Source organism: Oncorhynchus keta, chromosome 16, assembly GCF_023373465.1.
Source record: "Oncorhynchus keta strain PuntledgeMale-10-30-2019 chromosome 16, Oket_V2, whole genome shotgun sequence".
Lineage (NCBI taxonomy): Eukaryota > Metazoa > Chordata > Actinopteri > Salmoniformes > Salmonidae > Oncorhynchus > Oncorhynchus keta.
The window spans coordinates 12,254,587-12,268,972 of NC_068436.1; the positions used below are offsets into that span (position 1 = coordinate 12,254,587).

At 44.7% G+C, this 14,386-nt stretch overlaps 2 protein-coding genes across 4 annotated transcripts in view; one reads left to right on the forward strand and one right to left on the reverse strand.

Moving 5' to 3' along the window:
* The first annotated feature begins 225 nt into the window (after window positions 1-225).
* LOC118395502 (high mobility group protein B2-like) lies at window positions 226-2,546 on the forward strand. Of its 2 annotated transcripts, none has more exons than XM_035789328.1 (5): window positions 226-378; window positions 1,166-1,327; window positions 1,501-1,652; window positions 1,744-1,918; window positions 2,028-2,546. In XM_035789328.1, the coding sequence occupies exons 2-5, from the start codon at window positions 1,178-1,180 to the stop codon at window positions 2,193-2,195; spliced, it is 645 nt and encodes a 214-aa protein (XP_035645221.1). In that variant the 5' UTR covers window positions 226-378; window positions 1,166-1,177; the 3' UTR covers window positions 2,196-2,546. The 2 variants fall into 2 exon arrangements, with proteins under 2 accessions (XP_035645221.1, XP_035645220.1); XM_035789327.1 differs by lacking the exon at window positions 226-378 and adding an exon at window positions 979-1,053.
* A 1,332-nt stretch (window positions 2,547-3,878) lies between these two features.
* The window catches only part of LOC118395501 (N-acetylgalactosaminyltransferase 7-like), a 33,899-nt gene continuing 23,391 nt past the window's right edge, over window positions 3,879-14,386 (reverse strand). The window contains exons 4-12 of one of the 2 annotated variants that reach the window (XM_035789326.2): window positions 10,972-11,102; window positions 10,687-10,766; window positions 10,141-10,323; window positions 8,855-8,972; window positions 8,484-8,606; window positions 7,727-7,945; window positions 5,979-6,077; window positions 5,761-5,889; window positions 3,879-5,510 (exon numbers count right to left, since the gene is read on the reverse strand). In XM_035789326.2, the coding sequence (XP_035645219.2) occupies window positions 5,373-5,510; window positions 5,761-5,889; window positions 5,979-6,077; window positions 7,727-7,945; window positions 8,484-8,606; window positions 8,855-8,972; window positions 10,141-10,323; window positions 10,687-10,766; window positions 10,972-11,102 (1,220 nt within the window). In that variant the 3' untranslated portion in view covers window positions 3,879-5,372. Of the gene's footprint in view, window positions 5,511-5,760; window positions 5,890-5,978; window positions 6,078-7,726; window positions 7,946-8,483; window positions 8,607-8,854; window positions 8,973-9,831; window positions 10,015-10,140; window positions 10,324-10,686; window positions 10,767-10,971; window positions 11,103-14,386 lie in introns of both variants that reach the window. The other variant, XM_035789325.2, reaches the window with a different exon arrangement.

Sequence of the window (14,386 nt, forward strand, 5' to 3'; positions counted from 1 at the left end):
GGTAAGGTTAAGGTAGGGACGTCCCAATGATCTTGGTGGGAACGGGCATTCAACACACAACCAACCCCCTTCAAAGCGTTTAGGCTTTTGGCGCCGTCTATTTTAAATCCCCACTCCGGCCAATCACATGAGTTTGCCATTGAGCCGCCACAGACAACCGTGATAGTCTCAAAATATAGACCTTCAGCCAATCCAAACACCGTTCATGCCCTGGGTCCCAGATTCAACTTGAAATGCGTAATTTCAGCCAATCGTATATGACAAGCGGGAGGAGCTCTAAAAACATTTAATCAAGTTTGTGCGAACTGTCTCCCACTCACAAAACAGTGCGAAGGACTTTACATTGGCACTCATTGTATTTGTGTGGCTGGATAATAGGTGAGTAAGGGAACTTCTACGCCTATCAAATCTTTCGTGATTTTCTACATGTAAAGTTTGTTTTTGGAATGCTTTTGAACATAGGACAAAACCTCTCAAATGCTTACTGAAGAATATATGTTGTAAACTTATTTTACTCAACTAAGCCAGCGAAGTTGTGAAGCGCGCGCTGTGATGCAGTTGCTATTTAGCTGGCTAACTTGATGCCTTAACACATTTTTAAATAATGTATTGTTCTGGTCGTAGCCAATAATGTTCAGTATGATAAGGAACATTTTGAAAATGTTTTCCGCCCAGAAAATACTTTTTGGGTACTTCTTTCAGACATAACATGCTAACATCGTGCTAGGTAGTTGGCGATGTTGCACGATGCATTCCGTACTTGCTGCCATTGAGCTAGCCCAGCTAGCGTCGTTCCTAGACTAACTTTGATCAGCCTTGCAGTAATGGTTTAGGTAACCTTTCGGTGTTTATTTATGACAAATTGGTCATCAGAAGGATACCCGTTAATCAACGAATAAGTGATTTGATCCTACTTATTGCATTTTTCGGGAGACTTGGTTTAGGCGGGAAACAAAATGGAGGGACGCTTATTGTCCTAGCCTTGTAGCCACAATGAAGCAGGAACTCAATCGGATTAGCGCGGTTTCGCGTCCTTGGGCTGTCCGTGGAGTGGTCTGTGGCTCGTTTACTCGGTGGTACCATCCGAATACATACCGTTGACGTTATTTATGTATTTTGAGATGTTATTACATTTTTGCTTAATATTTTTTTCTCCCTTTTTCAGAATATAGCAGCCATGCCGGGTAAAGATCCTAATAAGCCGAAGGGAAAGACTTCTTCCTATGCGTTCTTTGTTGCGACGTGCCGGGAAGAACACAAGAAAAAACACCCAGGAACTTCAGTGAACTTTTCCGAGTTCTCAAAGAAATGCTCAGAGAGGTGGAGGGTAAGTTCTGACTGAGCGGCCGCCATGTACAAGTTGTTTTTTCCGGGGGGCAAGGGGCGGGGCAAAGCGTGATGACGAAACCGTTGTCAAATCAATGTATCAAATGGTGGGGATTTGTCCGCAACATGGATGCTTCAATGAGTGGTGACTAATGAAGGTTTTCCCTTTTCCAGACCATGTCTGCAAAAGAGAAGGTGAAGTTTGAGGACATGGCCAAGGGTGACAAAGTCCGTTATGACAAGGACATGAAGGGTTATGTGCCCCCCAAGGGATCTAAGGCAGCAGGAAAGAGAAAGAAGGACCCCAATGCCCCCAAGAGGCCACCGTATGTACTCCACTTATACAACTATCGATTTCTGTAGCGTTCTGTTCCGATTTTTGAACTAAATGTGTTCTCAACATTCTATCCCCAATAGTTCTGCATTTTTCGTGTTCTGTGCTGAACACCGTGGAAGAATCAAGGCTGATAACCCAGGCATGGGCATTGGAGACATCGCCAAGCAGCTGGGTCTGCTGTGGGGCAAGCAGACTCCCAAAGACAAGCAGCCACACGAAGCAAAGGCCGCCAAGCTGAAGGAGAAGTATGAGAAGGTAAGGTCCACTCCAGAACCACTTCAACTGTCACTTATCATTACCGACTAGATCCGTTGTAGGTCACGAAAATCAAGTCTATTTTTGTTAACTGAATTGTTTGTTGTAGGATGTTGCTGCCTACAAGGCTAAGGGAGGCGCAGGTGCAACTGCTAAGAGTGGCCCCGGCAGGCCAGCTGTTGGCAAGAAGGCAGCGCCCATGGATGATGATGACGATGATGATGACGAAGAGGAGGATGATGACGAGGAAGAGGATGATGACGAGGATGACGACTAAACTGCCTGGAAACTTGAGCTGGAGTATTTGCAAACCAATGTGAACCTTACAATGTAACATTTATAGCATTTTGGATTTTTCAGAACATGTACAGTGATGTGCAATGGCTGCAATAATGCATACAGGGGTCATATTGTGCTGTCTTGTAAATGAACAGCTCTTATTCTCAAAGCACTGCTTGTTTTGTCTTTGGATGGTGGCATGTTCTTTTCTGCCCTATATTGATATCGTTTCCACTGCCGTTTTTTAAGAAATGCAAGGAAAAATGTGTAGACGTTTGCGACCCATTTTTAATGTGGAGTTTCAGTGTAGAATGATCTTTTTATAATAAAAATTTGTTTTGTATATTGATTAACTTCCTTCCCTTGTTGATGACAAGTTTAGAGATGTGATTAGACAACTAGTCCAATTCAGAATTATCCCCCCCCCCCTTCTCCACGCCCCACTAACTGGTCTTTTAGATCTGATCATTTAAAAGCCCGCGTGGTAGAAAATATCTGAATTGGCTGTGTAAAAGTAGCCAAATGTACTCCATGTTGGTTAGCTACTAGTTTCAAGGTAGTGACCTATTAAATTGCACTAAAACTTCAATGGTATAGCTTAACACTTAGGCAATTCATGAAGTATACTGAACGAATTAAATGCAACATGTTGGGTTTCATGAGCTGACAAAGCTCATTTTCTGTGTATTTCTCTACCACCCAGTGAAGGAGCATTTCTCCTTTACCTAGATAATCCATCTACCTGTCATGTGGCATATTAAGCCAATTAAATGTGCAGTTTGTCAACAATGCCACAAAGTTGGTATGCCCAACTGCACTCCCAAGTCTAGCAACCCCTCAAAGTTCACTTCTCTATGTCATGTGGGAAAGGGGTTTGCTGATGTCAGCATAAGCTAGACAATGAACTGCATTTATCAATGGTAATTTGAATGCACAGATACCGTGATAAGATCAAGGCCCATTATCGTGCCATGTTTCAACATGATGCAAGGATCTGTCCCAGTTCAATGGCCTGCAAAAAATCACAATACTGATTTTCTGATCCATGCCCTTAAGGTATACTGACCAACTGATGCATATCTGTACTCCCAGTCATATATTGACTTTCCTTCTGTAAAATTGAGTTTTACCTGTATTTAGCTCGGCAGGTCAGTTAAAAGAACATTGTTCAATGATGGCCTGTTAACTGCCTTGTTCAGGAGCAGAACGACATTTTTACCACGTCAGCTCGCGGATTCGATCTTGCAACCTTTTGGTTACCTGCCGCCCGATGTAAGGTTGACTTTCACCTTTGGTTGTAGACCTTGTTACCAGCTAACAAGTCAATAGGGCACAGATGGTCTGAGGGAAATGCATGTCTCAAATCTACTGCAGTTGGAGTGGTTGACATATGGCCAGACAGGGTTGAGGCATTTTCTTTTGGATAGATAACATACAAATGAGACCATGTTTATCTGGGAGAGGGGTGAGGACCCCAAAATCTGGGGGATCTAGCTATAGACATTGGATTTTGTGTAATCAGACCGGAACACAAGGTTGAAGGTTCAAAAGATACATGAATACCATAGGCCTATCGCAACATCGCTGCAATTGAGCGCAATAAAAAAGGCCCCTATTATGCAACTTGGAGAAATACACATTTCTCTATAAAATTGTAATTTCAAAGGAAAAGGGGCAAAAGTCATTGGTAAAAAGGTTCAATTTATTGCCATGAGTACAGTTCGAGCCAATATTTTTTTATAAGTTAGATATGTACACCTTCATCCAAGGCTCACTGCATAGTGCTATGTTTTAGAAATAAAACTATTTACATGATAAAAAATGCATACATATCACATCATACCCCAAAGAAAACACATTTTCATAATTTTGCTTTGAACAAATTGGTTGCTTTGCAGTCATCATTCAACATTTACATACCAAGCTGGAAATATATAAAAAAATAAAAACAAACCCTTTCTTTATATAGCCATTTGAAATTCACCAGTTAGAGCCAACATGTTAAATTCAAGCTTTTGGAATTTCACTGTGCCTAAGACCAACATCATTGAAGTAGTAGTAAGTCCTTTCAAAACATCCAGTGTTCATTCTTAACCATGATTCATGAGTGGACTTATCCATCTAGCCTGGTCCCAGATCTGTTTGTGCTTTCTTGCCAATTAAACACCTATGGGTCATTGTACAAACAGATCTGAGACCAGGTTATAATCCATTGCGGTTTTCAAAAACATAGTATTCTTAAAACCCTAGCTTGTGGGCAGTTTATTACACGACTACTAGAAGTGGTTTTGAATTGTTGAATGTTCAATTCTGCACATTGATTAATGAATCCTCCACCAATGTTTTTTTAAAGTTAGAAAAATTCTCAGACCCCTGAGTAATAGCCCAAAGACCCCAATAAGATGTAAAAACCGAGAGAAGAGAGCAAGAACGTGTAAACATCTACAACTGAAAAAATGTCCATTATCCAAGTGTGTGTACGGACGAAAGTATCTTCCGTGGGACATGGTTGAGAGAGCACAGTATCCCCTATATAGTGCATTGCTTTTGACCAGGGCCCATAGGCAGGGCCGTCATTTCAGCTAAACCTACAACATTTAAACTAAAAAGCTATTTGGAGACAGCGAAAACAAGCAAAATTGACTCATTATCACCTTAGTTGTAGCTTCATTCCCAACAGTCAATAAGGGACTTAACTTTCTACAAATGTCATACAGCAAGTAGCTGCTAAGCACTAGCTCGGCAACAGGATTAAAAATGAGTTGAGTTCCACGTGAAGTCAAAAGTGCAGTTTCATAGCCATCTACAACAATCTTCCACCTCCGCACTGTTTTAAGACAAAAACTACCTCAGCTCAATGTGCTCAATCCTACCGGTCTTTCCCACCCGCTCGGAAGCCTGCCAGCTATTCCCTCAAACTGCATTTGCCATTTAATGGGGATTGGAATGACTTTAGTAGCCGATTTTAAAATAGTTGGTGTATGTTGACTGCCATACACAATTGACACCCCTGCCCATAGGGCTCTGGAAGTAGTGCACTATATAGGGAAATAGTGTGCCATTTTGGACGTACACAACCTCTCAATGCAGCAGACAGTTGAAGTGCAGTGTTCGATACCCTATTCTGTCGAGTGAGTTCCAGTTGGAGTAAAATACCCTCTCTGGGGCCGTAGCTTTAAACCGCTACAATATTGTTCATCTCCCACTTTTGTGTGCTTTTGCTGGTGTCACAGTCTGCGATGAAGACCTTGTGGAGGACGTCCGACCGGTCCAGGCACCGCCCCGTGGGGACGTGGGTGAACCTGTGGAGGTCCTGGGAGGGAAATGAAACAGTGAGTTCACTTTCACGACATATACCCTCACACATACATGCTAATAAGCTATGTTCAGCAGTACCATCTCAAGCTGTAGTGTGATAGGAAAAAAACTCATAATACTGTATTGGTAACAAGGACGGATTCTCTTTCCAACCGTTTACCACATCTTATGAAGCAATCATATATTGAAACAATGGCACCAATCTAACGAGGTTCTTATATATGAAGTTAGATGCAGCTGCATACCTTGAAGTATCTCCACTCGGTGTTCTCGTTCATGTTACAGTGTGTAACGATCACCGCCGACCCGTCTGGTCCTTTCGTCAAACACTGGTCATACTGCATGAGCTGGTTGGCTTCATTTATCCTGAAAAGCTACAAGAGGTGATTTATCAGTAAATGACGAATAATGTTTAGGAATTAATAAAGTCTATAATCCCAAATGACACAAAGAGTTTTCTGACCTGGTTCCCACCCATTCTGTGACAGGGCCCAATCTCCACGTTGCCTTCGTTGGTGTGGCCCATACTGTCAATGCAGTAGCTGGTCTCATATCCACGGACCTGGAACAAAGCAATAATGTTCACTATACATTCCAAATGCACATACTTGTGTATATGTAGTGTATGGAACACCCCTTCAAATTAGTGGATTTGACTTTCAGCCACACCTGATGCTGACAGGTGTATAAAATCATGCACACTGCCATGCAATCTCCATAGCCAAATATTGGCAGTAGAATGGCCTTCCTGAAGAGCTCAGTGACTTTCAACATGGCACCGTTATAGGATGCCACCTTTCCAACAAGTCAGTTAGTCAAATTTCTGCCCTGCTAGAACTTCTCCGGTCAATTGTAAGTGCTTTTATTTATATACATTTTTTGTTGTAATTTTAACCAGATTTTTCTCCCCAATTTCGTGATAGCCAATTGGTAGTTACAGTCTTGTCCCATTGCTGCATCTCCCCTAGGGCTCGGGAGAGGTGAAGGTTGAGAACCATGCGTCCTCCGAAACAAGACCCAGCCAAGCCACACTGCTTCTTGACACACTGCTCGCTTAACCCGGAAGCCAGTCGCACCAATGTGTCAGAGGAAACACTTTCCAGCTGGCGATCAAAGTCAGCTTGCAGGTACCTGGCACGCCACAAGGATTCTTTAGAGCGCGATGGGACAAGGAATTCCTGCCGGCCAAACCCTCCCCTAACCCTCCCCTAACCCGGACGACACTGGGCCAATTGTGCACTGCCTCATGGGTGCCGTTATTGTGAAGTGGAAACATCTATGAGCAACAACGCCTCAGCAGCGAAGTGGTAGGCCAAACAAGCTCACAGAACAGGACCGGCGAGTTGCAACGCTATCGAGTTCCAAACTGCCTCTGGAAGTAACGTCAGCACAATAACTGTTCGTCGGGATCTTCATGAAATGGGTTTCCATGGCCGAGCAGCAACACACAAGTCTAAGATCACCATGTGCAATGCCAAGCGTCAGCTGGAGTGGTATAAAGCTCGCCGCCATGTGACTCTGGAGCAGAGGAAACACGTTTTCTGGAGCCATGAATCAGGCTTCATCATCTGGCAGTCCAACGGACAAATCTAGGTTTGGCAGATGCCAGGAGAACACTACCTGCCTAAATGCATAGTGCCAACTGTCAAGTTTGGTGGAGGAGGTATAATGGTCTGGGGCTGTTTTTCATGGTTTGGGCTAGGCCCATTAGTCCCAGTAAAGGGAAATCTTAATGCTACAGCATACAACATTCTAGATGGTTCTGTGTTCCCAGCTTCGTAGCAACAGTTTTGGGAAGGCCCTTTCCTGTTTCAGCATGACAATGCCCCCCGTGCACAAAGTGAGGTACATACAGAAATCTTTTTTCGAGATCGATGTGGAAGAACTTCACTGGCCTGCACAGAGCCCTAACCTCAACCCCATCGAACATCTTTGGGATGAATTGGAACGCCAACTGCAAGCCAGGCCTAATCACCCACCCTCACTAATGCTCGTGGCTGAATGGAAGCAAGTCCCCGCAGCAACGTTCCAACATCTAGTGGAAAGCTTTCCCAGAAGAGTGGAGGTTGTTATAGCATGATGTTGGAATGAGATGTTCAACGAGCAGGTGTCCACATACTTTTGGTCATGTAGCGGACAGTAACACACTACTCTTCAACAGATGCATACTATTGTGTAGTATGAATAAACATGGACAATACTTTAGCCTACCTCTCCCCACTCCACATTTTTGGGGGGCAGTGGGTAGTTCATGGGGATGTCATAGGCAATTTCTTCCATGAACCACTTGAAGCTCTTGCAGCGGTGCTCCTCTCTGAACTTCTTGAGCTGGCTGATGTCCCCGTAGGCCAGGGTGAGGGTCTCCGGCCGGCTTGCGTAGAAGTAGTCCTTGTAGTCGTCCCACCAAACCTCCACCACACGCACATAGTTCTGGAGCAGGGAGGATCAGAATAAATCACCAATTATTAGTTTCCATGAAGGACAACACCCCTTGAAGGACATCAGTCAGTCCATATGCTACTTCTCATATGGTGTTTTTCCATAAGATTGCTGATGTTTTATGATACAATACAGATGACCGATACATATGATGATATCCATATAATTAATTCACTACTGACCATTTGATAGACGGCTGTAGGCCTACATGAACTATGCTTAGCACAGTATATCATTCAATCTAGTCACACTTGTAGACATTTGAAACTGGCTGAACCATATTAGTTTACAAGGATAAATCCAAGTAAATAAGCAGATGGTGCCAGGTCAGCTCAAAGGAGCCAAGAAAAGCTGCCAGGGATTTGCCAGAGTGGGCTAGCCTGGTCCCAGATCTGTTCGTGTTGTCCTGCCAACTCTTACAGTCATTGTGACAATCACCATAGGAGTTGGAAAGAGATTGAAAGCAGATCTGGGAGCAGGCTAATAGGGGCAGCCTGGGTGCTTAGTTTGACAGACTTGGCACACTGACCTTAAGTGTGGGCGAGGAGCCAACGTGGGCAGGGGGTGGGTTGCCCTGCCAGCCCTGTAGGCGGTAGATATGGCCCACGCGGGAGCACGGCACAAAGAGCAGCTGGCCACCACACTGCCAGATCTGGGATCAGATCAGGACAATAGAACATGTTGGAGTTACACAGATGGTACATAGAAAGCTGAAAATACAATAGTATACTAGTACAATAGAGACAACATAGTTGAAATTCACAGCAAATAAATAACAGCTACTAATCATTATGCATGATTAGTAACAGTATCAACACAGGACCAAACAATAGCCCAAGTATTTTATTATGTGAAATCATTCCTAGATGATTGAGAGCTTTAGGTGGTCTTAGTGTTTACCTTATAGGATATCTCAAAGTTCTCCCCTCCCCAGATCTGCAGTCCTGGGTCATAGAGGCCCAGCTCAAAGAAGAAGTCCCTCTCAATGGCAAACAGACCCCCAGCCATGGCAGGAGACCTGAGAAAGGCCCAAAACTACATTACCCACAATCCACAGGAGTCTCATCCAGAGAGAGGGACAAGAGCTAAAATGTAGTAGGGAAGAAGGTGGATAAATGATGAAATAGGGAGAAACATAAGCATTATGACAAAAAGAGTGAACAAGAACATTGACCCAAAGAGTGCTCCCAAACAATCCTTAATGTCAAATGACCAAATATCATGCTAGCCATCGAAGGTGACACATTACTGACTTATCTTCTCAAACAATAGAATAACGTGGTAGGATACATGATAGGATACCGAGTTGTGGAGGATACCGAGTTGTGGAGAAGACAGAAGAGATTATTTGTGAGGAAATCACACCAAGAAAAACTGAGAATGAGAATGCAGGACATTAGTGAGAGATTTCAAAGAGTTTAATTTCAAAGACTAAAGCGTTGATTTCTAAAGGCACAAGCAGTGGCATCTGTCAAAATTCCTTCCAGGTATCAGAGACGGCTAGCATTCAGGGTTCGGACAAATTGATACTTTTAAATTGGTCCAGGCCATAGGCGTTTCCTCAAGAGCATGAAATTTGGCACTAGAGCAAGTTAATTAAGAAATTAATAAACCACATTGAGTGCTACAGTTGGTAATTAATGGGTATTACATAGCTTTCTGATTATTGTTACATCTACAGACCACTATATGAGGTAGCACTTGTGTTTCATAGTCAGCATACAGTTATACACTATAGAGAAGTGCCAAGCAGTAGTATGAGCAAGCCAAGGCCAAGCAAATAGTACTGCACATGCAGACAGCATATTGTATAATCTAGTGCCTCAGAGGTTGATGTTGCAAGCAGGGTAGATTTTTTTTTAGTGCCGATAAATTACCGATAGGGCTCAGTTTTAGTTAATCTCTTCTCCTTCTCCCTGCTAGTGAGGGGCACACGCTTCCAGAGCATGCTCCAGTCCCATGCTCCGCGGGCAAAGCCATCCTCGTCCCCTCCCCCTTGTGGGTCAACTCGGAATGTCTGGCCTTCTATGGAGTCTATGAGAGGGACCGTGCACACAGTTCTGGGTAGGGACAGCCGGTGGGGAGATGGAGGGTGGGTTTCATGCGTCACACACACACACACACAGGGGGGAAACAAACAATACATCTGGGTTTTAGATGGGCATGGATGGTAGCAGGATGTTTACCGATAAGGCTCGGTCTTATGCTTTCGCTTAGCCTTCTCCCTGCTGGAGAGAGGCACTCTCTTCCACAGCAGGCTCCAGTCCCAGGCTCCCCGGGCCAGCCCGTCCTCATCACCACCTTGCTGGGGCTCTATGGTATAATCACTGCCGTCTATATAATCTATCAGAGGTACAGTGCATACCGTTCTGGAAACAGGCAATGAGAATACACACACACAATGTTACAGTGTGGCAGACCACTTCACTAAATGGATATTAATTACTGATCAATATTTAACATAGATAAACAGTTGTGCATATTCAGCATGGATGGATACACCCATCTATACATTTTCAATACAATTATCTGCACGTGAATTAGGTTGTATATATACGTCAATGTATATCACTAGTTATGCTGTGACATAATACAGAGATGTTTCTGGTGGAGAGGATTCATGACCTGCACCGTTCATCGATGGATCAGAATATTTTTCATTATTACAGTAGAACAAGTCATCATATATGAAGTAGAAATATTCAAAAATCACAGCTGCAGACCACTCATACCTGTCCTTGGATATGGGGGCCACCAGAGGGGCGTACCAGTTAGCAGCAACTTCACAGTGAGCGTCTAAATAGATAAGAACCTATAGACGACAGGACACACAGTGGCCAAACACGTCAGACACTGGAGAGAACAGTTGCTTGACATAGGAGTTGTTGCCATTCCATACCTTTCCATCTATATGGATGTCAATCTATATTAGTGGCTCCAGATCAATCCATTTATTCCCCCCCTTTGTCTCATCCACACACCGTAAGTGTAGAGGTGATGGAGTAGCTGTAACCTACCTGTCCCAGGGTGGCTACATGGGCTCCTATACTCCTAGCCTGGATGAGGCCCTCTCGCTTCTCATTGCGGTGCAGTTTGACCAGGCCGTTCCACTGCTTAATGTACTCTTCTAGTCTCTCCTTCAGGTGCACTGGAGACCGACAGGGACAGTGAGATTAAACCTACTGTTAGTGTCGGTAGTCAATCTCCTGTTCACACAGCAAAGACCTTGAAGTCGTCAGCCCTGTTAAAATACTCTAAACCAGAAGGTGACAGAAGCATTGTTTGACACTGAATGTGGGGCGGCAGGGTAGCCTAGTGGTTAGAGCGTTGGACTAGTAACCGGAAGGTTGCAAGTTCAAATCCCCAAGCTGACAAGGTTGTTCTGCCCTTGAACAGGCACTTAACCCACTGTTTCTAGGCCGTCATTGAAAATGCCTAGTTAAATAAAGTTAAATGTCAGTGTGTTGCTAAGTTTATGGTCTAGATTCCAATGTTAGCTAGCTAGCGGTGCTAATGTTGTTATTTTGCAGAAAGCCCTTGTTGATACTAGCCCGAGCTAAATGACAAACAATTAAATTAATTCTCTATAACCCCATACAGCTAGTACCAGCCCTTGGCCAAATGTTTAACTAGCTAGCTAATGTTATCATCTAGCGAATATGCTAGCTAGCTCTGTTTCATTAGCTAGCTAACGTTAACATATTTGCAAGCTAGTACAACATACACCTGTTGCTGACAATCTCCACAGACAAAATATTGGCAGTAGAATGGCCTTACTGAAGAGCTCAGTGAATTTCAATGTGGCACTATCATAGGATGTCACCTTTCCAACAAGTCAGTTCAAATTTCTGCCTTGCTAGAGCTGTCCTGGTCAACTGTAGGTTCTGTTATTGTGAAGTGGAAACGTATAGGAGCAACAGCGGCTCAGCCGCAAAGTGGTAGGCCACAAAAGCTCACAGAACGGGACCGCAGTGCTGAAGTGAGTAAAAATCATCTGTCTTCAGTTGCAGCACTCACTACTGAGTTCCAAACAGAAATGGTTTGTCGAGATCGTTGTGGAAGAACTTGACTGGCCTGCACAGAGCCCTGACCTCAATCCCATCAAACACATTTGGGACAAATTGGAATGTTGACTGCAAGCCAGGCCTAATTACCCAACATCAGTGCCCGACTTATTTAATGCTTGTGGCTGAATGGAAGCAAGTCCCCGCAGCAATGTTCCAAGTGGAGAGCCTTCCCAGAAGAGTGGAGGCTGTTATTGCAGCAATGTGGGGGGACCAACTCCATATTAATACCCATGTTTTTGGAATGAGACGTTCGACGAGCAGGTGTCTATACTTTTGGTAATGTAGTGTAGCTAGCTTAGGACACTGCAGCTAACACAGGCAGCGGTTTCATGGAAACTAATCCATTGTGATTTACTTATGTCAATATTTGCTACAGTGGTTAGCTAGCTTGCAGGAAATATTTAGTGTTGTGTGCATCGAGTCTGTGCACTTAGCTAGCTAACATCTCATAGCCTACATTGCATATGAAGTGTGACTGGCTCATGACATTTAACTGTGGCTGTACGGAGAAAACGCCCTCTTCCCATCTTTGTTGTCACTTCTGTTCTCTCTCCCACGTGGGGGTTTGTGCTCTCTGATCGGCTCAAAGTCAAGATGTTGGCCACTGACGAGAATTGCAATTCTACAAGTAAAAACGGCAGGTTCGTTGCTACCGGGAACGGCACGAAGCAGGTACCGCTTTTGTTGTAGTAAGAAAAGGCACGGCCCACCACTGTGATAAGTGATCCGCAGCAAGACGGTTTCATGCTTTTAACTATAAAGAGATTTCTGTATCGACCCCAGAATAATATTTTATAAACCATAACCTTGAGTTTAATTCCATAACGTCAGAGGTGCAACGACGATGAGCCCCTGGCATTGCTATATATTGCTTGCGGTCTGCGAGTCACAACCTTTATAATTACTTGTGTAATGTCTGTGGCTGCCTGCTGTAGAACAAAATGTGCAACAACTGATGTGAAACCTGAGCAATAACATGGCATCTTTCTCCTTCAAAACCTTGTTTCCAATGGCCAGACTATAGCTTTATTGGCAATGAAGTGCTTGTGATAGCATGCAGATGACTTCGTCAACCATTTTGAAAAGAAGGTCGATGACATCCGATCCTCGTTTGCTAAGTCAAACGACACCGCTGGTTCTGCTCACACTGCCCTACCCTATGCTCTGACCTCTTTCTCCCCTCTCTCTCCAGATGAAATCTCGCGTCTTGTGACGGCCGGCCGCCCAACAACCTGCCCGCTTGACCCTATCCCCTCCTCTCTTCTCCAGACCATTTCCGGAGACCTTCTCCCTTACCTCACCTCGCTCATCAACTCATCCCTGACCGCTGGCTACGTCCCTCCCGTCTTCAAGAGAGCGAGAGTTGCACCCCTTCTGAAAAAACCTACACTCGATCCCTCCGATGTCAACAACTACAGACCAGTATCCCTTCTCTCTTTTCTCTCCAAAACTCTTGAGCGTGCCGTCCTTGGCCAGCTCTACCGCTATCTCTCTCAGAATGACCTTCTTGATCCAAATCAGTCAGGTTTCAAGACTAGTCATTCGACTGATGACATCCCTTCCTCTCTAAGTCAAAACGACACCGCTGGTTCTGCTCAACTGCCCTACCCTACTCTCTTTCTCTCTGTATCACGGAGGCGCTCCGCACTGCCTCCCTTACTTCTGGCCCTCTGTCTTCAAGAGAGCGAGAGTCATCCTTCTGAAAAAACCTACACTCGATCCTCCGATGTCAACAACTACAGACCAGTATCCCTTCTCTCTTTTCTCTCCAAAACTCTTGAGCGTCCGATTGGCCAGCTCTACCGCTATCTCTCTCAGAATGACCTTCTTGATCCAAATCAGTCAGGTTTCAAGACTAGTCATTCAACTGAGACTGCTCTTCTCTGTATCACGGAGGCGCTCCGCACTGCTAAAGCTAACTCTCTCTCCTCTGCTCTCATCCTTCTAGACCTATCGGCTGCCTTCGATACTGTTAACCATCAGATCCTCCTCTCCACCCTCTCCGAGTTGGGCATCTCCGGCGCGGCCCACGCTTGGATTGCGTCCTACCTGACAGGTCGCTCCTACCAGGTGGCGTGGCGAGAATCTGTCTCCTCACCACGCGCTCTCACCACTGGTGTCCCCCAGGGCTCTGACACCAAGTCACTTGGCTCTGTCATAACCTCACATGGTCTCTCCTATCATTGCTAAGCAGACGACACACAATTAATCTTCTCCTTTCCCCCTTCTGATGACCAGGTGGCGAATCGCATCTCTGCATGTCTGGCAGACATATCAGTGTGGATGACGGATCACCACCTCAAGCTGAACCTCGGCAAGACGGAGCTGCTCTTCCTCCCGGGGAAGGACTGCCCGTTCCATGATC